This window comes from Xenopus laevis, chromosome 4L (assembly GCF_017654675.1).
Source record: "Xenopus laevis strain J_2021 chromosome 4L, Xenopus_laevis_v10.1, whole genome shotgun sequence".
In the NCBI taxonomy this organism is placed as follows: Eukaryota; Metazoa; Chordata; class Amphibia; order Anura; family Pipidae; genus Xenopus; species Xenopus laevis.
In genome coordinates, this window is record NC_054377.1 from 151,708,223 (window position 1) to 151,735,095 (window position 26,873).

Sequence of the window (26,873 nt, forward strand, 5' to 3'; positions counted from 1 at the left end):
TTCCTTCTCTGTATATTTGTATTTATACATATGGGAGGAGGAGGTGCCATATTGATTCCCTTAGACCAGGGATCCCCAACCTTTTGAACCTGTGAGCAACATTCAGATGTAAAAGGAGTTGGGGAGCAACACAAGCATGAAAAATGTTCTTGGGGTGCCAAATAAGGTCTGTGATTGGCCATTTGGTAGCCCATATGTGGATTGTCACCCTACATTGAGGCTCTGTTCGGCAGTGCACCTGGTTTTTGTGCAACCAAAACTTGCCTCCAACCCTTGAATTCAAAAATAAGCTCCTGTTTTGAGGCCACTTGGAGCAACATCAAAGGGGTTGGAGAGCAACATGTTGCTCACGAGCTACTGGTTGGGGATCACTGCCTTAGACAGTACAGTATGAGGGTATAGCTTATTGTGTGCCCAGAACATTCCTTCTCTGTATATTTGTATTTATACATATGGGAGGAGGAGGTGCCATATTGATTCCCTTAGACAGTACAGTATGAGGGTATAGCTTATTGTGTGCCCAGAACATTCCTTCTCTGTATATTTGTATTTATACATATGGGAGGAGGTGCCATATTGATTCCCTTAGACAGTACAGTATGAGGGTATAGCTTATTGTGTGCCCAGAACATTCCTTCTCTGTATATTTGTATTTATACATATGGGAGGAGGTGCCATATTGATTCCCTTAGACAGTACAGTATGAGGGTATAGCTTATTGTGTGCCCAGAACATTCCTTCTCTGTATATTTGTATTTATACATATGGGAGGAGGAGGTGCCATATTGATTCCCTTAGACAGTACAGTATGAGGGTATAGCTTATTGTGTGCCCAGAACATTCCTTCTCTGTATATTTGTATTTATACATATGGGAGGAGGAGGTGCCATATTGATTCCCTTAGACAGTACAGTATGAGGGTATAGCTTATTGTGTGCCCAGAACATTTCTTCTTTGTGTATTTGTACCACCCATTTAAGGGAACTAAAAAACATATACAACTAAAACAATGATTGTTATATTCAAAAATTTTTGTTAAAAAAAACCCATAAATTAAAAGCGTGAGTAATAAACAATTCTAAGATGCCTGGTACTAACATAGTTTGAGCACAGTTTTCCAAAAATGCCTATTCTTTTCTGGAAATTAGTCACAACTTTTACTACCCGCACAAAATGCGTGCATAAAAAAACTGCATTGCAACTCACCTTTATTGGCGCAGGCCATCCATTTCAAGTTGTCAGCGAATGCCGCCTCCCTTCCAATGAGGTAAGTAAATATTCGAACCTGTACGAGGAACGCAAAAATAAAATCATGGAGTGCTTTCTTTATAAGAAAAACTTTTTGAAACCTGTTATTCTGAAATGTTTCCTAATTTTTTTCTTTTGAATCTAGAACAAATTACAGCAATAAATTCTACCGATAGCTCAACCACCTGCCAATAACGGCGTATTGCTTTGCTAACTTCGAGGATTTTGTGGCAGACTCATCTTTTAACGGAAGCAAAATATATGAGCTCCAAGGGAAGCTTTGCATCAAGCCGTTTTTTGGCTTAAGTAAAGGGTTGATGTGAGAATGGATGAGCAGGAGGAGCTGTAGCCTCACCCATACACAATGGAGGATATTATTGAAGGCTAAGCCTCCCCAAACTGTCATTAATGAATTTCCTCACAAAGGATGAAGGTATTATACATGGAACTGACCCTGTACTTATTCTGTCATGTGTTCTGGGGTATTATACATGGAATTGGCCCTGTATTTATCTGCTGTGTGTTCTGGGGTATTATACATGGAATGGGCCCTGTATTTATCTGCTGTGGGTTCTGGGGTATTATACATGGAATTGGCCCTGTATTTATCTGCTGTGTGTTCTGGGGTATTATACATGGAATGGGCCCTGTATTTATCTGCTGTGGGTTCTGGGGTATTATACATGGAATTGGCACTGTATTTATCTGCTGTGTGTTCTGGGGTATTATACATGGAATTGGCACTGTATTTATCTGCTGTGTGTTCTGGGATATTATACATGGAATTGGCACTGTATTTATCTGCTGTGTGTTCTGGGGTATTATACATGGAATTGGCACTGTATTTATCTGCTGTGTGTTCTGGGATATTATACATGGAATTGGCACTGTATTTATCTGCTGTGTGTTCTGGGGTATTATACATGGAATTGGCACTGTATTTATCCCTCAATATGTTCTGGGGTATTATACATGGAACTGGCACTGTATTTATCTGCTGTGTGTTCTGGGGTATTATACATGGAATTGGCACTGTATTTATCTGCTGTGTGTTCTGGGATATTATACATGGAATTGGCACTGTATTTATCTGCTGTGTGTTCTGGGGTATTATACATGGAATTGGCCCTGTATTTATCTGCTGTGTGTTCTGGGGTATTATACATGGAATTGGCCCTGTATTTATCCTGCTGTGTGTTCTGGGTATTATACATGGAATTGGCACTGTATTTATCCCTCAATATGTTCTGGGGTATTATACATGGAACTGGCACTGTATTTATCTGCTGTGTGTTCTGGGGTATTATACATGGAATTGGCACTGTATTTATCTGCTGTGTGTTCTGGGTATTATACATGGAATTGACACTGTATTTATCTGCTGTGTGTTCTGGGGTATTATACATGGAATTGGCACTGTATTTATCTGCTGTGTGTTCTGGGGTATTATACATGGAATTGACCCTGCATTTAACCAGCCCCTAAATAAAGGCAAAACAAATAACATACAACTTTAGTTTTACAATTCAATTCTATTTTTAGAAATCATCTTTCCATTATTCTCTTGGAGGAAGTGAACAGTAATTACAAATGACAAAGTCCGTTAATATTAGAGGTTGCATCATAACATTTGCCTGTTGTCAGGCGTTTGCCAATAGTAATAAACAAATCAATTTATGTATTTACTCGAATACTAAGATTCTAAAGTCACCAGTCAGCCCCAAAAGTTGCTGTTGACGAAATCCAAACAGCCGAATTGTTCTATATTTATCTGCTGCTGCTCCGTTTTGAACTGAAATGATGTTTCTCATTTAAATTTTTATAGAAATCCATTTTTCACATAAGATTTGGGCCTGAAAGCCCGTTGATTCCTGGCGTAGACAGAATACGTTTTATTATTGTGATTAAAGTAAAAGAATTACAGGCAGCAGCCGCTGAAATCAAGTAAGAGGGATTTGGAGGTTTTTCACTGAATGTAGAGCAAATTTTAGTGCATTAAAAAAAAGTATGAAAAGAAATGTAATTGCCTCTGAACTTTCTGTGCTATTTTCTAGAATTACCTTTGGTATTTTGAGGCTTTTTTTTAATGCACATAAAAACCCTGAGTGCCCTGTACTTAGAAGCAGATAAAAGCTGTCTCTAATAGGGCACTAATGCACTGCAAATACATTCCTTTTCATTATTGCCATTTTTAATAGAACCCCGGGAAGCAGTCGTATCAGCTTGATGGAGGCCACATATTATTTACCAACTATTTATCAGGCTTTCTGTAGCCAAGCCAAGATATCACAAGCATCACAGAGGGCTTGTCATCTTCCCCGGTATCTAATGGCTATAGCGTGCCAAGAAAAGCGGATGCCGTTTGATGTGCGCATTCTGTGCCGAATTAGACTCGTGATAATTGCCATTTACAAACCTTTACAATTTCTGCGCAATTTACTGTCAGCGAGAGGAATGTGCCAAAAAGCCAACACAAATCTGTTTCATCTACTCAAAGGGAGAAGGAGAAAAAATTTAATTCACTTCATTTCCTGTGATCAATGTATTCTCGTTTCAATTGAGTACATTGGGACAGAGATCCAAACAGAAAAGAACAATTGACTTCATGTATCAGTTCCAGCTGTGAGTTTCATTCACTGGCAGGCGGTGAGCTAAATGCAACTCACATGAAGTCATTTGGCCCCTAAAACTACATATAACAGCACTGATATGGGGTCCCACATCCCCTGCAGTTGACTGTCACTATGATCCCCATGAGAAAGAACCTTTAATCTGCAGAAAGATATACAGATACTTAGAATCTCAGCTGCCATAAAGCAGGACAGGACTGCTGCTTACAATGGGGATCAGATAGGATCTGTGCAGCCACTGGGACAGAATGTTCTGTTATACAGATAGCTAGAATCTCAGCTGCCATAAAGCAGGACAGGACTGCTGCTTACAATGGGGATCAGATAGGATCTGTGCAGCCACTGGGACAGAATGTTCTGTTATACAGATAGCTAGAATCTCAGCTGCCATAAAGCAGGACAGGACTGTTGCTTACAATGGGGATCAGATAAGATCTGTGCAGCCACTGGGACAGAATGTTCTGTTATACAGATAGCTAGAATCTCAGCTGCCATAAAGCAGGACAGGACTGCTGCTTACAATGGGGATCAGATAGGATCTGTGCAGCCACTGGGACAGAATGTTCTGTTATACAGATAGCTAGAATCTCAGCTGCCATAAAGCAGGACAGGACTGCTGCTTACAATGGGGATCAGATAGGATCTGTGCAGCCACTGGGACAGAATGTTCTGTTATACAGATAGCTAGAAACTCAGCCATAAAGCAAGGCTGGTCTGCTGCTTACAATGGGGATCAGATAAGATCTGTGCAGCCACTGGGACAGAATGCTCTGTTATACAGATAGCTAGAATCTCAGCCATAAAGCAGGACAGGACTGCTGCTTACAATGGGGATCAGATAGGGATTTTTATTAAAAAATATGAACAATAACAATAAACAAAATCAAAATGTCATAACAAACAAATCAAAACATACAACAGATACATATTCAAAAATCCATAGTTTTTTCCCATGAAAAATCTATCCCCCTCCACAATTTATTGTTTTCTTTATTGATATTTATTTCTTTCAATTTTATCAGGTATAATTCTTTCAAAATCTTTTTGGTTGTCAAATCTATAGATCCTTCTTCTCTCCCAAAAGTTTTACCACATCTCCTCATCCATAAGAAATATCGAACAACTGAGAAAATAACAAACAAGGTCTCTTTATCCAGAGGATGGTTATTAATTACAATTCCATAGGCTCTTTCCCCGTAAGTGTTTCTACAGAAATTATTGATTCCCAAAGTTGTTAAAACTTGATCATAAAGGGCTTTTGAGACTGAACATTCTAATAAAAAGTGATCTACTGTTTCTTCTTTTCCACAGTCCCAGGGGCATAAACTATTTACTGTACTTAGATAACTTAAATTTCCCCTTACAAATAACTTCCCCTGTAGGGCCAACCATGCGTTATCAAACATTTTTTCTGGGAGTCTTTTTCCATTCAAAAACTTAATGCATTCCCCCATGACTTTTACAGGGCAATCTTTTGGACTCAAAGAGACAACAAAAAAGGAGCTTAGCACTTGTTCATACAACTGTTTTCTTGATAAGTTTTCAATATCATTGAAACCTAAACCCCACTTTTTCAACAATTTTAAACCTAACGAAATATGTTGCGGAAAACCTCCCCCCCTGATCCGGACCCCCTTCACTCTACCGCCCTCCACCCAGTCTCTGATAAAAGGCGAAACCCAGGATCTGACACAGTTTTCCCACAGAGAACACGTCCTTTGACCCAGATTCCCAAAATTGAATTTAAGAAAAATGGTGCCAAAGAAGGCAATTGGACAGACCATCCCTAGACCTCCCTCTTTCTTCTGTAGGAATGTTACCCCTCTTTTTACCGGGTTCAGCCTACTCCCCCAGAGCATCTGGAAAAACAAACTGTAAACCCGAGCATAGAGAGATTCTGGCAAGGGAAACACATAAGCAACAAAAAGAAACAATGGGATCAAAAAGGTCTTGATCAGATTAACCCTTTCTCTATAGGTCAGCTTCCAAGATCTCCAACGCTGAACTTTTGCCAAACCAGCATCCACTTTCTCTTCCCAATTTAATCTGCTATTATCATCCCTTCCAAATTTTACTCCCAAGATTTTAACCTGCTCTGGGGCCACTGGGAAATTTCCGGCCTGGAAATCCGGTTCCCCTCCTAGAGTCCAAAAAGCTTCCGACTTTTCATGATTAACTGAGGATCCAGAGGCCCTTGAGTAGCTTCTGATGCAATCGGTGATCACCTCAACCTCCGCCTGCTTAGAAATGACCACTGACACATCATCCGCGTAGGCTACAAACCTGAGTGGCTGCCCGCCGGGCACACAGACCCCCTCCATGCCCTTCTCCTCCAGCATCCTCAGGAAGGGATCCAGAGCAAATACATAGAGAAGAGGACTCAGAGGGCAGCCCTGCCGCACCCCGGCCCCAACATCAAAGGTTTCACCTTGCCAGCCATTAATCAGTGGGAAGCTTTTTGCCCCTTCATACAAAATCCTTAACCAACTAATGAATTTGCCTGGGATGCCGTATTTAGACAAAACAGCCCATAGATAGTCATGGTTAACCTTATCAAAAGCTTTCGTTTGATCCAAAGACAACAGGTATTTGCCCCAACCATGAGCTTTGCATGACTCCAAGGCTTCCCTTAAAGTAAGGAGGGCCCCAAAGATGCTCCGCCCCTTCACCGTGCAGAACTGACAGGACGATAATAAAGTGCCAGAAAACAAAATCAAACGTGAAAAAAGAATCCTCGCCAGAATCTTTCTGTCAGAATTGAGAAGGGCAATTGGCCTCCAGTTCTCAACCTTCTCATCATCCTTCCCCTTTGACAGCAAAATTAAAGAAGAACACCTCATTGACTCAGGCATACCCCTCTCCAAACATTCATTAAAGATCTTAACTAACACCGGGACTAACAGCGATTTAAAGGTCTTATAAAACTCTGCTGTTAGCCCATCAGGCCCTGGAGCTTTTTTGTTGTGCATTCTGTCAATCGCACCCGCCACCTCTTCCTCCTCAATATTTGCTGTCAATGGGGAAAAGTCCAAATTTACTGTATCAGGTCCTGGGGTCGCCTTTAAAAAGTTTTCAGTCCTTTCCCTCTCCAAAGTTTTACTTCTGAACAGATCAGCATAGTACGACCTTACAACCCCGAGGATACCCTCTCTGGATTTCTGTATAACTCCCTCGGAGTCAATAAGGCCAGTCACCTGCTTTTTCTTAAAGGTCTCTCTACAATTCTGAAAAGGATCAGGGGAGTTTTTTGCCCCAAAATCTCTCTCCAGAATCATAGAGTCCTTGCGACTGTACTGATGCTGCCTAATCAGATATTTCAACCGGGCAATTTTTTCCCCCACCACCCCGGCCGAAATTAAGGTTTCCAACTTCTTCCTCAGAGACTGGTATGTTTTAGATCTTAAACCCTCCCGTTAGAGTCCTGCAGCGGGTCGGGTACCCGCGGGTACCCGCGGGTTACCCGCAAAAACCTGCGGTACCTGGCGGGTTGTGCTGAGAAGTTCCAGGTGCGGGTATACCCGCGGGGCGGTGATTCTGAGGGTGTGCAGGTCCTGGGTCGGGCCGCGGATCTTCTCATTAACGATATTTGCACCTTTTTCTGGTCACGCCGTGTCCCGATGACGTCACTTCCGGTTTACAATGAATGTACTTCCTGTTTTACTTCTTTTTTCCTTATCATATCGACTTCTGATGATGTCACTTCCGGTTTCTAATGACAGCACTTCCTGATTCTTGATGGTCAGCGGGTCGCGGGTCCGGGTTGCGGATAAGGTACTTGCGGGTCGGGTCGGGTAGCGGGTCCAAGCGGGTAAGAATGCGGGTTGCGGGTCCGGGTTGCGGGTACGGGTCGGGTACGGGTCCCAAAAAATGGACCCGCGCAGGACTCTACCTCCCGTTTAACAGATAGTTTTGTGAAGAAAGTTCGGATTTCTTTTTTTGCTTCCTCCCACCAGTGTACCACAGAATCAAAGAAAAAGAATTTTGACCACAAGGCTTCAAAAAACACCTTAAAAGAGCCATCCTCTGCTGCTTCTTTAAGAGACCCAATTCCCAGCCTCCACAGTCCTTTGCCTCTCTTGGGAAGATCTGATGTTCCCACTGTAAAGGATAACATTAAATGATCTGAGAAATCTACTGATGATTCCTTCACATCAGAGAAGACCTCCCCTTCCTTTACAAATATCATATCAATACGACTACTTCTATTGGAGCAAAAGTATGTATGTACTGCTTTCCTCCCTCCACAAGTAGCCACATCAATATAACCCGCCTGCTTAATTATACCTAACAAGAAAGCACCTTCATATTTGTTATATCTCCCAGTTCTATCTCCTGGATTTAAGGTCTGGTTAAAATCACCAGCCCAAATGACTTGGCAAGAAACACACAAGTATTGTTTTATTTCTTCTAACAGATCTTTTCTTTCTATCACTGCATGAGGGGCATAAATATTTATAAGTCTGTAACTTTCTCCTTTTATATTTACATCTAGTAAAATACATCTACCCACTTTAAGCTCTAAAAATCTCTTTACCTTAATGTCTGAGAATCCCTTAAAAAGAATTCCCACCCCCCCCTGCTGTTTCCTCTGCTATGGACCAAAATGATGGACCCAACTGCCAGTCCCTTTTTGCATTAAAAATCTCTATCTTATTTGTTAGTCTTGTTTCTTGCAAAAAATAAATGTCATTTTCTTCTTTCTCCAAGTTACTAAACACTTCCCGTCTTTTTTTAACATTTTTAATACTACACACATTTATAGTACTAAATTTAATTATTTGTTCAGGCATCTTGGAGAGTTAGTTGTTCTCACAGGATTGTGTTCTGCATGTCTTTTATACTGGGGTTTCCCCATGCCCCCCAACGACTCCCCCTCCACCAGGAGATCCTCCTCATCAATGGACTCCCACTCTTCCTCACTATCTATCCTTCCTTTCCTTTTCTTCCCTTGCTCCTCCACAATTCCTATTTCCACATTTGATGGACCCTCAGATTCTAATACAGAATCTTTCTTTCTTTTGCCCAAACCACTGCTGGGGGGTACCACATTCTTTTTAATTGACCTTTCCTTGACTCTCTTTTTTACCTCCTTTTTGTTCCCTTCATCCCTTTTTTTCTCTTCACCAATCCTTCTCAATTCCTCTTCCTCCTCTGCCAAATCCCCCCATGACTTTCCTGAGGGCAATTCAAATCTGTTTGAAGTTTTGATTTCACTTTCTAAGATCATTTTACCTGCTTTTTTTCCTGCCTTTTTTCCTGCCACCTTCCAGTCATCCCCCCTTCCCTGCACTGATGTAACAGTACTTTCTGCCTTTTGGTTTTCTTTACTTTGATAGGGGGCAACCTCATTGTTCCCTTCCTCCTCCCGCCTTTCTTCTGTTACATCTTCCTGAAATATTTCCTCCTCTATTCTTGGGCAAAGTTTAACAATATTGTGCCAGGCATTAGGACAATCACGGTGTGTATGACCCAGTTCCGCACACAGGTTACACCTCACATTCTCGCAGTCTTTGTTGACATGTCCCTGGGCCCCACACAATGTGCACATCTTTATTGTACAGTCTCCCGCCAAATGCCTCCTTGATCCACACTTATAACATTGACGGGGCTGCCCTGGATAAAAGCAAACACCCCTTTCTCTGCCTATAAAAAATGAATTTGGGAGATGCTGTGTCATGTTGTTTTGCACATTTAGCCTCACTTGAGCCTTCCAACCCACCACCCAAAATCCTTCCTCATTATATACAGGTTTTAAAGGCATCAAAACATTGCATTGTCTCTTTAACCAGACTAACACATCAGCAGGAGGGACAAACTCATTCTTAAAAAAGATTGTTACTGTTTTTACTTCTGGTTTTGAGACTGGACTCGCCCTGAAGCCTTCCCATGCTGAGGATGTCTTTTTATCTTGATATAAATTCCAAAATCTGTCTAAACCTTGGGACAACTTGAAACTTATTTCAAAATCAATATCTGACACATTTACAAAAGCAAAAACATCTGCAGGAGTAAATCCCATTGATTGTTTGATTAAGTTTTTACACACATAGCGGCTACCTGGTGATTTCTCCTTTTCTCCCTCCCATTTGATTTTAACCACATTTCTCCTTTTGAAAGTGAGCCCATCATGAAATGATTCCTCCTGCCTTGCAAAAAATTTTCTTTTCTCCCAGAAAGACCTACTATCCTGTTTACCTTGTTCAGGATCAACTCCATTTTGAGCAAATTGTTGTGTTTTTTCCTCAGGTAAAGCACTAGTTGCTTCATTCTCAGCAGCTTGTGTCTCCCCCTCCCCCTCCACCTCATTTACATTCCCTTCAGAGACTGCACATTCCTTGTTGTTAAACAAAACATTTTCATTCCTTTCTTTTCCATTTGTTTCAGACAAATTATTTGCACCATTATCATCTGATTCCCCCCCACCTTCATTCAGCACAAAATCCAAATAAGAGGATTCAAAGGTCTTTTTCCCTCCACTGGACATTTGTTTAAACCGTTCCTTGTTTTTATACACCTCCTCCCATGGTTTAATCACTAATAACAAAGCCTCCATATTTTCCACCACCTCCTCCAGTTCTTTATTCATTTCTGCCAGTTTCCTGATGCCTTGAGCTCTGAAATGTCCCTTAGCAGATTTAACATTTGAAAGTTCCCTCTCAATGTTTTTTTCCAAAGTATTTCTCCTGTTACTTAACAGTTCCATAGCTCTGAGTGATTCAATGATGTGTGAGGTATTAACAGTGTGTCCACTACTAGTCCCATTAGAAGAGTCATTAGCCAGTGCTCCACTCACCCGTGCCCCAGTCCTGGTCTCCTCTGTGCCATCCAGCGCCCCCTCTGCCACTGCCACAGCAAGCTGGCCACACAGCGCCTCAAGCCCTGCCATATGTTTAGCAGGACTATCCTTCACGCTTGCCTCCCTGCTAGTCACTTCCTCCACAGTGTTTGTCTCAGTGTTGTTGGTGTGACAATGTGCTGGAGCTGCAGTTCTCAGAGTCTCACCTGAAGCCTCACTGCTGCTGCTTGCGGACGCCATCTTGTCCTTTTCCTCAGCACTAGCACCGGAGCTCCCTCCTTCTGTCTGGGCCTCAGATACTTCACTGTCGCCCACCTCTGCGTTACTGAGGGAACACTCCAAAAGGGTACTTGCACCACATCTGCTCACTTCTGAAACACTTTGGGGGCTGCTGGAATCCACTGCTTTCTCCATGGGCATTTCACAGGGGGAGCTTGCACCAGGCAAATCCTCCATATTGGCTTTTTGATCAGACACTTCTGCTGACTGTGTTACTTCCATCAATTCTTCACTGTTTTCTTCATTACACACCACTTCACATGAAGTTTTCTTGCTTTTGCAAAAGACTTTCTTTATGGTTTCTTTTGGGACTTTTTTCCCAACACCTAAAGTCTTTGTTCCACTTTTAACACGAGATGACATCCTTCTCTCCATTTCCAAGTTGTAGGTAAATAATAAAGTCCAAAAGAAAGTGTAAACTGCACCCCCAGACCCTTGCTGGGCCTGGGGTAAGCTCTGTAACTCAGGAGCTCCTCACACGCACGTCCTTCCGGATCAGATAGGATCTGTGCAGCCACTGGGACAGAATGTTCTGTTATACAGATAGCTAGAATCTCAGCTGCCATAAAGCAGGACAGGACTGTTGCTTACAATGGGGATCAGATAGGATCTGTGCAGCCACTGGGACAGAATGCTCTGTTATACAGATAGCTAGAATCTCAGCTGCCATAAAGCAGGACAGGACTGCTGCTTACAATGGGGATCAGATAGGATCTGTGCAGGGGTGCCTCACCAATGAGGCAAGTTGAGGCTGTCGCCTCAGGCGGCAGCGCCCCACTAGGTACCAGGGGCAGCAAAAATGCTGCTCCTGGTACTTTAAGAGCGAATTTCCGGGGGAGGGGGGGCAGCAGCAACTGCTTCTGCCTCAGGCAGCAGATGGGCCAGGATCGCCCCTGGATCTGTGCAGCCACTGGGACAGAATGCTCTGTTATACAGATAGCTAGAATCTCAGCTGCCATAAAGCAGGACAGGACTGCTGCTTACAATGGGGATCAGATAGGATCTGTGCAGCCACTGGGACAGAATGCTCTGTTATACAGATAGCTAGAATCTCAGCTGCCATAAAGCAGGACAGGACTGCTGCTTACAATGGGGATCAGATAGGATCTGTGCAGCCACTGGGACAGAATGCTCTGTTATACAGATAGCTAGAATCTCAGCTGCCATAAAGCAGGACAGGACTGCTGCTTACAATGGGGATCAGATAGGATCTGTGCAGCCACTGGGACAGAATGTTCTGTTATACAGATAGCTAGAATCTCAGCTGCCATAAAGCAGGACAGGACTGTTGCTTACAATGGGGATCAGATAGGATCTGTGCAGCCAGAAATAAATAAAATCTTCATAGATTGATAATTGTATTTTTGAATCAAAGACATCGCAAAAAATGGTTTAACTGGATACTGAGTAGGGTAGGGTTGTACTTATTAACAGTTATAATTAAGCCTATAATAAAGGTAAAGTTGAACTGATCTTGTATTTCCAGATGAATGGTGTTCATCCCCATTATGGAAAAGTTTCCAAATTGAACGAATATTTCCATTTTCTGCAAAATTGTTATTTTTTCTCTCTCTCTCCACTTTGGAAACAAAATCTATCTTCTCCTTAGTTTTATAATCCCATTATTTACTGCTTTGTTCTCTTCACTTTTATTATCCATTTACTTTGGAATCCTCACATTGCATCATTTAAACATGTTTTATCTTTTGTCCCTAGTTGGTTTATTTTATGTCCCAGAGAAGTGCGTCTTTATTCTGGCCTCTAGCTCAGCTATTATCTCTCCCATAATGACTCGCTCTGCTGGGGCCGAGATGTTTCAGCTTAGACTTCAGCATTTAATGTGGGTGAAACACATAAATACTCTTTTCTAAAGCTGGAACCTTGGATGAGGGTAACATTTTCCTTTTTTTGTGAAAAAACTCAATGTCATATGCGTTATATATTTGGTTTAAACATTCCTGAATCCAAGTTAGTTAATACAGACTGGGGTATTAACAGTCCCTAAGTTTGCTCATAGTCTGTACAGAGAGATCCCATAAAACTATGGCAGCATAGGTATTCCCTGTACTAAGCACAATTCAGCAGGAACAGCCCCTAAGTTTGCTCATAGTCTGTACAGAGAGATCCCATAAAACTATGGCAGCATAGGTATTCCCTGTACTAAGCACAATTCAGCAGGAACAGTCCCCTAAGTTTGCTCATAGTCTGTACAGAGAGATCCCATAAAACTATGGCAGCATAGGTATTCCCTGTACTAAGCACAATTCAGCAGGAACAGTCCCCTAAGTTTGCTCATAGTCTGTACAGAGAGATCCCATAAAACTATGGCAGCATAGGTATTCCCTGTACTAAGCACAATTCAGCAGGAACAACCCCTAAGTTTGCTCATAGTCTGTACAGAGAGATCCCATAAAACTATGGCAGCATAGGTATTCCCTGTACTAAGCACAATTCAGCAGGAACAGTCCCCTAAGTTTGTTCATAGTCTGTACAGAGAGATCCCATAAAACTATGGCAGCATAGGTATTCCCTGTACTAAGCACAATTCAGCAGGAACAGTCCCCTAAGTTTGCTCATAGTCTGTACAGAGAGATCCCATAAAACTATGGCAGCATAGGTATTCCCTGTACTAAGCACAATTCAGCAGGAACAGTCCCCTAAGTTTGCTCATAGTCTGTACAGAGAGATCCCATAAAACTATGGCAGCATAGGTATCCCCTGTACTAAGCACAATTCAGCAGGAACAGTCCCTAAGTTTGCTCATAGTCTGTACAGAGAGATCCCATAAAACTATGGCACCATAGGTATTCCCTGTACTAAGCACAATTCAGCAGGAACAGTCCCCTAAGTTTGTTCATAGTCTGTACAGAGAGATCCCATAAAACTATGGCAGCATAGGTATCCCCTGTACTAAGCACAATTCAGCAGGAACAGTCCCTAAGTTTGCTCATAGTCTGTACAGAGAGATCCCATAAAACTATGGCACCATAGGTATTCCCTGTACTAAGCACAATTCAGCAGGAACAGTCCCTAAGTTTGTTCATAGTCTGTACAGAGAGATCCCATAAAACTATGGCACCATAGGTATTCCCTGTACTAAGCACAATGCTGATATAAAACCTACTGTGCTGGCTATAAAGTGCCAGTGCTTTACAGTCTTGGTTTCTGAGTTCCAGTTCATGTAATTACAAATAACAAAAAAATGCCTAGCAAAAGGGTCCATAAATAATAGTAAATGTAATGCAGTTATGCAAACATATGAATAAATAACAGTAATATTCAATTTCCCTTCCTTCAAACATGCCATTCAAATCTCCAGATGACGATCGCTCAGTGGATAAACTAATTAAATATTTCCTCCATTTCCAGCACAGAGTCCAAAGCCTATAAAATGTTTGGGCACAATCCCTTGACAGCGGACTGGTCTCACTGTATAGGAGCTTTCCCTCTGTGAATCCTTAAAGGACTTTCCACCAGTTCTAGCGATGTCCTCCTGTCAGTTTTATTGCAATTGGAATGAAAAGAGAAATGGTGGGGGTTTAATGGTCAGTGGACAAGTCATTATCATGTCCTTTCTGGCAAACTTTCCCCAATGTTTAATCATAACTCAACTCTTCCATCTCCTCAATGAATGTTGCCTTTCCAGTTTCTTCTCTCCATAATACACAGATATTTGGACTATTACCCAGAAATTGGGCTCAATGGACCAGAAAAACCTACATTTTATTTTTCAAATGACTTTTCTTGAAGTGATTAGGTTGGAAGCCAAATCTCATATCGGTTTTCAAAGCAGTTCACAGCACATGGTACTAAGCAAGACCTGTCTGTTATATGAGACAATGCTCTGCTGGAAACATACAGACAGCAATAAAGGGCAAGATAAACCTCAGCAAATCTTCGATCGGATGGTCTTGTACATTGTTGTCAGTTGAGTAGGTTTGAATCAGCACAAATAACATGTTATATAGTTTCCAATACAATTCCCCTCATTTACCACTTATTAACCTCTGTATTCATATCTGCTTTGAAAGGACATGGTTAATTCTGATGAAATAATTCACTTTCTCCCATATGTTGGACAAGAAGAACGTTTATACACTCAGAGCTAACTGCCAGCCCCCTGTGTATTCTAATGATTGGTGGCAAGGTAATCTAGCAGTCTGATTGGCTAAGGCTTGGTCCCCATGGACATTATGATACTTACATTACAAGTAGATCTAGCTCTTGAACATCATTAGCCAGGCCCGGACTGGCAATCTGTGGGTTCTGGCAAATGCCAGAGGGGCTGCTGTATGGTTCCATAGAAAGTTACCATATAGTGGGCTGGTTGGAGGCTGTTTGGACTGATGGGGGGGCTGTTTGGGCCTCTGTGTACTTGGAATGGCAGGGCCTATTTTGACTCCCAATCCAGGCCTGTCATTAGCTACAGGTTGGTGTAGCCTTGTGAACACCCCAATGACCATATTAACTACAGCAGTGCTTGTTAGACTTTTTTGGGTCAAGCCCACTGTGCAGGATCAAACTTTATTCAGCCCCCCAGCTTATAACCGTATGGATAAAAGAAACATCGGCTTATCTATTCAGCAATATTCCCCTAGAATATTAAGGAGATGTAATAAGCATTCCACTCCGATCTCATACTAATTGATTTTCTAGTTGGGCTTTTAGAGTATGTAGAAGAGCAAATAGACATTCTACACAAATCTCACCCTAAAAACCCTCAGGCCAAGCCCCCCACTGCTACTACAGGTTGGTCTAACCCTGGTCATATAAAGGCTGATAACTAATTTACTCACGTTTCTATGAAAGTAAGGAAAACAGGGTTGGACTGGCCAGCTGGAGGACTGGAGAAATACATGGTGGGCCCTGGATTTTTGTTGGGCCCCACAGCAGTAATAGGCCCCAATATGCCAGTAAATATCGGCTGTGGTAATAATCAGTGGCGCTTGTGGCAAATGTATCATGGGGAGTGGCATTGTGATAGTGTTGTGGCCTGGGCCCTTATCTGGGGGGACAGGCAGTGAGTCCTTAGCTGGGGGGTAGTAATTATCGCCATGTTATTCATCAGCCGCAATAATTATTGGCACTTGTAGCAGAGGTATCATGGGGGTGGCAGTGGGGGGATGGGCAATGGGTCATTAGCTTGGAAGATGGGGTGGTGGGCCCTTAACTGGGGGGGTGAGAAAGTGGGTCCTTAGCTGGGGGACAGAGTGGTGGGTCCTTAGCTGGGGGATGGGGAAGTGGGTCCTTAGCTGTGGGGATGAGGACGTGGGTCCTTAGCTGGGGGGACCGGAAAGTGGGTCCTTAGCTGGGGGGGACGGGGTACTGGGTCCTTAGCTGTGGGGACTGGGTGGTGGTTCCTAAGCTGGGGGATGGGGAAGTGGGTCCTTAGCTGGGGGGACGGGGAAGTGGATCCTTAGCTGTGGGGACGGGGTGGTGGTTCCTTAGCAGGGGGGATGGGGAAGTGGGTCCTTAGCTGGGGGGACGGGGTGGTGGTTCCTTAGCAGGGGGGATGGGGAAGTGGGTCCTTAGCTGGGGGGACGGGAAGTGGGTCCTTAGCTGGGGGGACAGGGTACTGGGTCCTTAGCTGTGGGGACTGGGTGGTGGGTCCTTACCTTGGGGGACGGAGTGGTGGGTCTTTAGCTGGGGGATGAGGTGGTGGGTCCTTAGCTGGGGGGATGGGGAAGTGGGTCTTTAGCTGGGGGGACGGGTTGGTAGGTCCTTAGCTGGGGGGGACAGGGTGGTGGGTCCTTAGCTGGGGGGATGGGGAATTGGGTCCTTAGCTGGGGGGATGGATGGTGGGCCCTTAGCTCGGGTTTACCGGTGGGTCCACTTCCACCAGTCCAACACTGAATATGTTACTTTATCTCTTTGTAAGCACCTGCCCCTTCAGTACTTGGGGGATTCTCTTCCCTGTCTCTCCCATTAGCTGCAAAACCAAGCTCCAATCCTATTTTACCTACTGCATACTAATATAACATCTCATCACTTGGAGCAGAAGACCATTACATATTTGCTAGAAAGGTTTTATTTTATAATTTATGCAAAATCATAGAGTCCTGGGTACATCATTTATTGCAATTGATTAAGCACTTCCAAATTAAGTACCCTGCAGGATTTTTTGTGCGCATCTTTAATACTTTTGTAATAATTAACATTTTCCCCCTAAAGCTATTTTTCTTCCAATTATGGCTCAGCTGTTAATACAGCAAACAGTCATTAAGAGATAAAATGGTCCAGACGTGACATTCAGAACGGGAATAAGCGATTTCCCGGAACGCTACACCGTGTTACCGTTTATCCGCTCTGAAAAATGAAATATGACTTGAGAATTTGGGAAGAGTACCTGATCCTGCGGTGAAATGAAGAAGGGCTAAATATTTAATAGACTGCTCTAATTAGCCACAAACTGTTACCTGATTTCTATCTGTGAGTGAAACTGAATGGACTGCGGAGGCTACAAATTAACCTTCCCCTGTTCCAGCTAAGAGTGAAATTACAAGCCGTAATTAGACCACTCAAATTGCAGTGGAATAGAATGTTTATTATCTCCTTATTAAATACCTAATACCCCCCATGGGAAGAGGCAGATTGTCTGTCTTTGATGAGTTTCGCCTTGTCTCGGGGTCTTTCTGGCTCACATTTATATTAATTTCATGACAGATCTGATCGGCCGCCCCACTAGGGAACCATTGTAGTTAACAGCTGTTTTGTGCTTTAGGCAATACAAAAGCCAAGGTGCCACCTTGTGTTAAAATATCTACATGTTGAAAACAAATCAAACACCCCAAAGACCTCCACTGGCAGCTACGGATATCAATGGGTACAGAGATTTGAGCAAAATGATTTAGGATGTTTTGGATTTTGTGCAGCTATGGGAGGCATTATGTGGAATTCTTGGGACAAGGAGTCAAGCGTAACATTTAGGGCCCACCAGAAAACCTGAGGTTTCAGCAATTAGTAGAAAGTGATAAATATGCATATATGGGCAGGGCGAACATCAGGGGGTGCATTTGTACTGGGCCCGGGCCTAAAGGGGGGCCCAGCTGTGCTGCACTTTTCAAATTCGCCTGGCCCCCCTTGATAGCGGTGAACTGTTGAAGTCCTGAAGAGCCGAAGACCCGAACGAAGCCAAAGCGGCTAAAAGACCCAAAGCGGCTAAAAGACCCGAATTTGAAGTCGTGAAGCCACGAAAAGACCCGAAGTTGAAGTCCTGAAACAGTGGAAAGACCCGAAGTTGAAGTCCTGAAGTGGCGAAAACACCTGAAGTTGAAGTTTTAAAACAGTGAAAAGACCCAAAGTTGAAGTTTTGAAGCCGCGAAAAGACCCGAAGTTGAAGTCCTGAAGCCGCAAAAAGACTCGGGCCAGCCCCCACATTACTAATACTCTGGTACTCTGATACAAGGATGCACCAAATCCATTATTTTGGATTCGGCGGAACAAGGGTCGAACTGGGCCGGCAGTAAAAAAAACGGTGGGCCCCGGCTCTCTCAGACCGGCTCCCTGCTCTTGCTGCCCAGATTTCTGTCTCCGGGCCTGAATGCTTGAAAACATGGTACGTCCATGCAAGCGCATGCGGGGGATGGGCGGTGGTCATGCTGAAGGTGCTGCGGCTTGGGTCCAGAGGGGGACATGCGGCAAGATCAGGGCTCAGGGGGGCCCCTCAGACAGCAGCCCCAGTGGGCCCTGGGCCCCTCAGTCCGACCCCTGGGCCAAACCACCGAATCCTTCGCATAAGATTTTGCCGAATAATGAACCGAATCTGAATCCATGGGGCAGATTTATCAAGTGAATTCTAGGGAATTTTCGAAAGTAAAAAAATTAGAAATTCAAAGTAATTTTTTGGATACTTCGACCATCGAATAGGATACTACGACTTTGAATTCGATTAGAAGTAAAATAGTTTGACCATTCGATAATCGAAGTACTGTCTCTTTAAAAAAACTTCGATTTCAATACTTTGCCAAAGTAAACCTGCCGAAGTGCTATGTTAGTCTATGGCAGTGATCCCCAACCAGTAGCTCGCGAGCAACATGTTGCTCCCAACCCCTTGGATGTTGCTCCCAGTGGCCTCAAAGCAGGTGATTATTTTTGAATTCCAGGCTTGGAGGCAAGTTTTGGTTGTATAAAACCAGGTGCACTGCCAAATAGAGTGTCCTGTAGGCTGCCTTTCCACATAGGGGCTACCAAATAGCCAATCACAGCCCTTATTTGGCACCCAGGAACTTTTTGCATGCCTGTGTTGCTCCCCAACTCTTTTTGTTTTTGAATGTGGCTCACGGGTAAAAAAGGTTGGGGACCCCTGGTCTATGGGGACCTTCTAGAGCAGTTTTCTACGTTTTTTGAAGTCGAGGATAGATCGCTTAAATCCTTCGAATTGTCCAATTCGAACGATTTAATCGTTCAATTTTACTTCGACTGCAGAATAGCCAAATTCGATGAAAAAAAGATCGAATTCGATATTCGAATTCGAAGGATTTTAATTCGATGGTCGAATTTCGAAGTATTTCTTCGAAATTCGACCCTTGCTATTTCTGCCCCATAATGTGCATATGCAAATTTGGGGTGAGAAGGGGAAAACATTTTTTACTTCCTTGTTTTATGACAAAAAGTCACACGATTTCCCTCCCGCCCCCAATTTGCATATGCAAATTAGGAATTGGATTCGGTGCATCCCTACTTTGATAGGCCAGTCCAGATTCTTTCTGTAATGTGAAGCAGCGAGGCTTTAAAGCTAATAAAATAGGAAATTAAAAAAGACCATCGGGTTTTATAATTATCATTTGTGATAGCCTGGTGTCTTTATAATACAGACTACAAGCAAATCAGTCCAAAATGAAGACATTATTACTTAATTAGAACTGTATTGACAAGAGCAACAGCATATTTTGCAATTTTCCCAATAACATATCTCGGTATAATAGACTCGATGATTGTTTAGCATTTTACAAACCGTTTTGTGAATATCAAAAGAGAAACGAATATATCTGCCCTTTAAAAACTGCTCGGTATTAACACTCTCCGAGGGGCTGGGATGTTTGGGAAGCTCGATTTAAATTAGAAATTTTAACGACAACAATGAAGTGTATTCCCAGAGCGTCGCATCGTTTTCCGTCAGTCCGACAACCGCTTCAATAATAGCTTTCAAATTTAAATGACTGAAGCGCGAGCCAAGAATATGATTTCGAAAATTTGCATTTTCCGCAGACTCGAAAAAAAAAAAAAAGAAAATTAAAAGAATTAGCGCCTCAAGGAAAATGTGTTGTCAAATTATTAAGTGTTTGCCAGACGCTATAGAGGAATTCACACCAATTTGACTTCTATCAATGTCTGTAAAGAATAAAAAACCTTTAGCTTTACCTTTAAAAAAGGACTAATGCTAGAAATGCTGTATTTTAATATACTGTACTTACTGTACCAGCCCAGAGGTTTAGCAGCCCTATAACAGTAATAATCCCCCCATCTCCTGATCTTGTTAGGGATCTCTTGTGAGTCAGTGGCACTGCACATGCTCAGTGGGCTCTGGGCTGCTGGGGAGGAGCTAAGCTTAGGGGTTGGGGGAAATCATCAAGGAGAAAGTGGGGTCACATCTGTCATAGAAGCTGATGCTACAGGGCTGATTATAAATCAATTCTGATGCAGACTGCACTGATTTCTATGCTGTCATGTAATGTTAATATGAATTCATTACTAATCAACCTAGTGTTGTATATTAGGTACAGCCTTTCTAGCCTACTTTTTTTGAGCTTTAGTTCTCTATTAACTGTATCTTCCTAAGACACACTTGGCATAGTGAGATTTACACTAATCAACCTAAATAAGAGTGCGGGAATAAAACTGACTATACTATAGGTATAGTAAAGGCAAAGCAGTTTTACAGTATTTTACAGGGGTTAACTTTTAGTATGTTATAAAATGGGCATTTTAAGAAACTTTTCAGTTGGCCTTCATTATTTATTCTTTATAGAATTTTGAATTATTATATCTTCTTCTGACTCTTTCCAGCTTTCAAGTGGGGTCACTGATCCCATCTAAAAACCAAATACTCTGTAAGGCTACAAATGTATTGTTATTGCTGCTTTGTATTACTTATCTTTCTATTCAGGCCTCTCCTATTCATATTCCAGTCTCTTATTCAAATCAGTGCATGGTTGCTAGGGGAATTTGGACCCTAGCAACCAGATGGCTGAAATTACAAACTGGAGAGCTGCTGGATAAAAAGTTAAATAAGTCAAAAACCACAAATAATAAAAAATGAAAACCAATTGCAAATTGTCTCAGAATATCCCTCTCTAAATTATACTAACAGTTAATTTAAAGGTGAACAACCCCTTTAACTTGAATGGAACTTGAAAGAGTTCAGGCAAGGGCAGGAGCTTGTTAGGATGGTGGAAGTCTTAAATGATTAAGATTGTTGTTTTCTCTATATGAAGAGGTGCCCTCAGTGAATATGATTACAATATAAAAAGTGCATCAGCAAATTGATTTTCCAATAAGACAGGGGTATCCCTTCCATTTAGAGGAAAGTACAGTGAGTACGGTAAATACATGACTGCATTTTGTTTCCTGACAGTTGCGACCTAAAATCATTGGCCGGCACTTTTGTTTTCCATGTTCCATCGATGAGATGCTTCTGCAAAACTAATTCCCAACAGCATATCTGAAAAATTATCTGCCCACCCCTGAGCTTCAAATTAACTGTCAGTACGATATAGAGAGAGATATTTTAAGACAATTTACAATTGGTTTTCATTTTTTAATATTTGTGGTTTTGGACTTATTTAGCTTTTTAGTCAGCAGCTCTCCAGTTTGTAATTTCAGCCCTCTGGTTGCTAGGGTATAAATTCCCCTAGTAACCATGCATTGAATAGGAGAGGCCTGAATAGAAAGATGAGGAATAAAAAGTAGCAATAATAATACATTTGTAGCCTTACAGAGCTTTTGTTTTTTAGACGGGGTCAATGACCCCAATTTGAAAGCTGGAAAGAGCCAGAATAAAAAAAGGCAAATTGTTAGAAAACGATAAAAAAGAAAAAAAATGAAGGCCAATTGAAAAGTTGTTTAGAATTGGTCATTCTATAACATACTAAAAGTTAATTTAAAGTAGGGATGCACCGAATCCAGGATTCGGTTCAGGGTTCGGCCAGGATTCGGCCTTTTGGTCTGGTCGAACCGAATCCGAATTTGACTATGCAAATTAGGGGTGGTATGGGAAATTGCGTGACTTTTTCTCACAAAATAAGGAAGTAAATAATGTTTCCCCTTGCATATGCAAATTAGGGTTCAGGTATTCAGTCGAATCTTTCGCAAAGGGTTCGGCTGAATCCGAAATAGTGGATTCGGTGCATCCCTAATTTAAAGGTGAAGCATCCCTTTAATGTCTTTCTCTTTGGTGCTTGACAAGAGTGAAGACCCTGCAAATTCCCCATCCATTTGGCTCCCTGTCGAGAACACTCAGACTTTATCCGCAAATAGTCAGACATTTTGCTGCAAAACATCAGATCTGGTTTCTCTCGCCGTCAACAGATTAATACCGTTAATTTGATATATTTTTTTTTTCCATGTTCAGATAATTCATTTAGGAAACGAGGTTTGTAAATAGAAAAAAAGAGCTTACAATTCCCCAGGAGCAGTAGGAAAGCTTATCCGCTGGTTGATTAGTAGTTTATTCCAGGTTGACCCCTGCTGCCCGACACAAGGAAAGAGATGAAAAACTTCATAGAATCTTTAGACAAATAAAGACTCCAAATCCTTGGAATGCCGGACAAGTTGAATGATCCTATGCTGCATGGAAAAGATTCCAGAGGAAGGTCATTTCCTATTTTGGCATTTGGGAGCGGGGTGTCATTTTAAAGGCCCCTCCATTCAATCAACACAGACTATTATGTCCCTCTTGGACGTGTTCCCATTTAAACAAACAGAATATTTCCATTCACACGATCTGCGAGTTTTTATTTAGCCTACGTGAAATATTTATAAATCATAATGTCAATATTATAATATGTAATTATTCGTGAGGATAATTATTCACTACATCAAGGAGCCGTCTCAATGTTTCACATTTTGGATGAAAAGAAACACAATCTGGCAATCTGTCCTTTCACTTCATCTATGAGACAGAATAGTCCTTTGGTGCCCAATTCAAAGCTCTGTTCTTACATACTTTAAAGGGGATGTTCACCTTCAAACACTTTTTTTCAGTTCAGTTGGTTTCATATAGTTCACTGGAAATAAAGACTTTTTCCAATTACTTTCTTTTTTTTTTGTGCGATTGTTTTTTCTAATATTGAAGTGTAAAGTGTCATTTTTCACCTTCTAAAGCAGCTCTGGGAGGGGGGTCGCCGACCCTCTAAACTGTTCTAATTGATACATTTCTTATCTTTGTCCCTGTTAAGCAGAATCCCTGAGTTTCATTACAGGCAGCGGTTAGAATTGATACAATAGTTGCTAATACTCCAGAGATGCTGCTGAGAAATGGATCAACTCAATGTTGTAAATTTGTAACAGTTCAGAGTCTGCCCCTGAATTACTGAGCTGCCAGACTCAAACACCAGAGATGGACATTAAACTTTAAACTTAGATTTTGGGAAAACTGTAAAAAAATTAAAAGTAATTGAAAAAAAATCTATATTTCTGGAGAACAATGTGAAAACAGTGAAAAACCCCTTTAAGATCAGGTCCGCTTTAACCATAGGCTCACTGATTTGAAGGGACCCACTGTGGCAGAAGGGTTTTTATTTTAAAATTTATTTCCCTCCTTACCCCTGCCACTCCCACTGCCCTCTGTTCGTCTGTCTTTCGCGAATGGCCGTGCATTCCATTGTGGAACGCGCAGCCATCTTGGATTTTCCTGCAGTGTACTCAGCAGCCGGACAGACAGAGAGAGAGAGTGTGCAAAGCAGCTGTGGGAGTACAAGGAAAGAAGAAAACGTCACTACTGGTATTCTACTTGTGCAAGTGTAAAGTAATGCTTTAAATCTAAGGATCAATCAAAGAAAAGTTACATTTTATCAAGGGCCTAACCTGAAACATGTAGTGTAGCATTCACTTCCCAAAATTAAAACAATTTGTAGTCTATGGGCGACATTTATTAAGCACAAATATACGCTAAATCCAAATCCGGCAATTTATTAATGTAGTTACCGGGAAAAACTCGATGGCTGCGTTATACATACACCATGATTCGCAAGTCACAAAATTCGCAAGAACCATTTACTTTCTTCTTCTGACTTTTCCCAGCTTTCCAATGAGGGTCACTGACCCCACCTAAAAACAAATGCTCTGTAAGGCTACTAATGTATCATTACTGCTACTCTTTATTCCTCATCTTTCTATTCAGGCCTCTCCTATTCATATTCCAGTCTCTTATTCAAATCAATGCATGGTTGCTAGGGGAATTTGGAGCCTAGCAACCAGATGAAATTGCAAACTGGAGAGCTGCTGAATAAAAAGGTAAATAAAAAACTACAAATAATAAAAAATGAAAACCAATTGCAAATTTTCTCAGAATATCACTGATTATATCATACTAACAGTTAATTTAAAGGTGAACAATCCCTTTAAATAAAGTCATGTTTTTCATTGCTGAATGGAGTACATTATATTTTGTGAACCAAATGCATTTCCCTGTATTTGGAATGATCTTTCCTAGGAATATACATTTGTGCAGCGGTGCCTGACTTCTCCATCTGCCCTGCTGACTAGTTTGTATCTCATTAAAGAATGGAAGTAGCAAATCTGGAGCTACATTGTGTTTGATGCGTCCTAATTTACCCGGGGGTTACGGCAGATGTGAAAAAGCATTATTATTATTATTATTATTATTGTCATTATTATTATTATTAGAGCACGTTATTGTTTGCACAAGCACCACTACCATTCTGTTGGGAACATTGGTGTAAATGCAGTTTCACATCATATTTAGCCTCTGCTTTACATTGTCTTTAACCTTTTAATCCAGAAGCAATACAGGAACTATCCACAGATTAAAGGGGAACTCAACTTCCATCATTTTTGTATAATGAAGGAAAGCATAATGCTTAGCAACTTTCCAATATACATCGTCTTTGCACAGTTAAAGGGGTGGTTCACCTTTAAAGGGTTTGTTCACCTTTGAGATAACTGTTAGTATGATGTAGAGAGAGATATTCTGAGCCAATTTGCTATTGGTTTTCATTTTTTATTATTTGTGGTTTTTGACTTATTTAATTATTCAATTTGCATCTTACGCAAACTGGTAACTAGGGTCCAAATCCCCCTAGCAACCATGCATTGATTTGAATAAGAGACTGGAATATGAATAGGAGAGGCCTGAATAGAAAGATGAGTAATAAAAAGTAGCAATAACAAAACATTTGTAGCCTTACAGAGCATTTGTTTTTTACATGGGGTCAGTGAAAGAGTCTGAAGAAAAAAAAAGCAATGAACTATAAAAAAATAAAAAATGAAACCCAATTGAAAAGTTGCTTAGAATTGGCTGTTCTATAACATAATAAAAGTTACCTTAAAGATGAACCACCCCTTTAAGTTAATGTTTACTATGTAATGGCCAATTCTAAGCAACTTTTCAATTGCTCTTCGTTATTTATTCTTCATAGTTTTTTAATTATTTGCCTACTTCTTCTAACTTTTTGCAGTTTTTGAATGGGGGTCACTGACCCATCTAGCAAGCAGTGCTCTGTAAGGCTGTTGTTGTTATTGCTTCTTTTTATTACTCCTCTTTCTATTCAGGCCTCTCCTATTCATATTCCAGTCCCTTATTCAAATTAATGCATGGTTACTAGGGGAATTTGGACCCTAGCAACCAGACTACGGAATTACAAACTGGAGAGCTGCTGAATAAAAAGCTAAATAAGTAAAAAAACACAACTAATAAAAAATGAAAACCGGCTGCAAATTGTCTCAGAATATCAACGTTGTGAATTCAGTGTGAGTTTATGTTTTTCCATGTACAGGTATGGGACCTGTTATCCAGAATGCTCAGGACATGGGGGTTTCTGGATAACAGATCTTTCTGTAATTTGAACATTAACAACTTAAATCTACTAGAAAATCATATAAACATTAATTAAACCCATGAATGGGATTAATTTGCTTCCAATAAGGATTCATTATATCTTAGTGGGGATCAAGTACAAGCTATTGCTTTATTATTACACAGAAAAAGGAAATCATTTTTGGATTATTTGGATAAAAAACCACAAGAAGTGAAAATAAGGTGTGTGCTGGGGGCTGCGGCTAGGGTGGGGAGCGGAGAGGGGCTGGCGGCTTGTACAGGGTGGGTGTGGTTGCTTGGGAAAGAGTCCAGCAGTGGGTCAGTTACCCGCAAAAAAAGTGGGCACCCTGTGGAATGAGGGTCGGATTTTCAGGTGCGGGTATAGATGTGGGTTGCGGGTCTCATCTAAATTTCTTATCTTATAATATATTGTCTATATTTTTGTCCCACTTAAAATTTTACAAAACTTGTTTATGTCTCCGTCCACTTTTGATGATGTCATTTCCAGGGTGCCGCAACATCACTTCCTGTTTGATGGTGGTCAGCGCATTGTGGGTCGGATAAGGCAGTTGCCGCTCTGGGTCGGGTAGGGTAAAAATGCGGGTTGCGGTTCGGGTCGCAGGCTGCGGGTACGAGTCGGGTCCAGGTCTTAGAAATTGGTTCCGCAAGGGACTCCGTTTTTTTGGTTTGCAGCCCCCCAAACGTAAGGAGCTGTCATCAATCATACTCTACTTTATTATCCATAAAGTTCTTGGCAACTATATCATCATCCATACATAGCGATATGTGGGCCGGCCCAAAAACTGTGGGACCCTCAGGTCAGATGGGTTCAGGTCTGGGTCTCCTCTTAGAACCCTCCAATTTCTCTTCAAAATCTCTTGAATTTCTAGCCATTGATTATTATATGTACCAATGCAAATGAATG

The 26,873-nt window shown here is 41.6% G+C and overlaps 1 protein-coding gene across 8 annotated transcripts in view; it reads right to left on the reverse strand.

The window, feature by feature from the left end:
- The window catches only part of cacna2d3.L (calcium channel, voltage-dependent, alpha 2/delta subunit 3 L homeolog), a 504,571-nt gene that overhangs the window by 231,796 nt on the left and 245,902 nt on the right, over nt 1–26,873 (reverse strand). For 7 of the 8 annotated variants that reach the window (XM_041590967.1, XM_041590966.1, XM_041590965.1 and 4 more), the window contains one exon: nt 1,207–1,285. In XM_041590967.1, the coding sequence (XP_041446901.1) occupies nt 1,207–1,285 (79 nt within the window). Of the gene's footprint in view, nt 1–1,206; nt 1,286–10,671; nt 11,440–26,873 lie in introns of those variants that run through there. The other variant, XM_041590969.1, reaches the window with a different exon arrangement.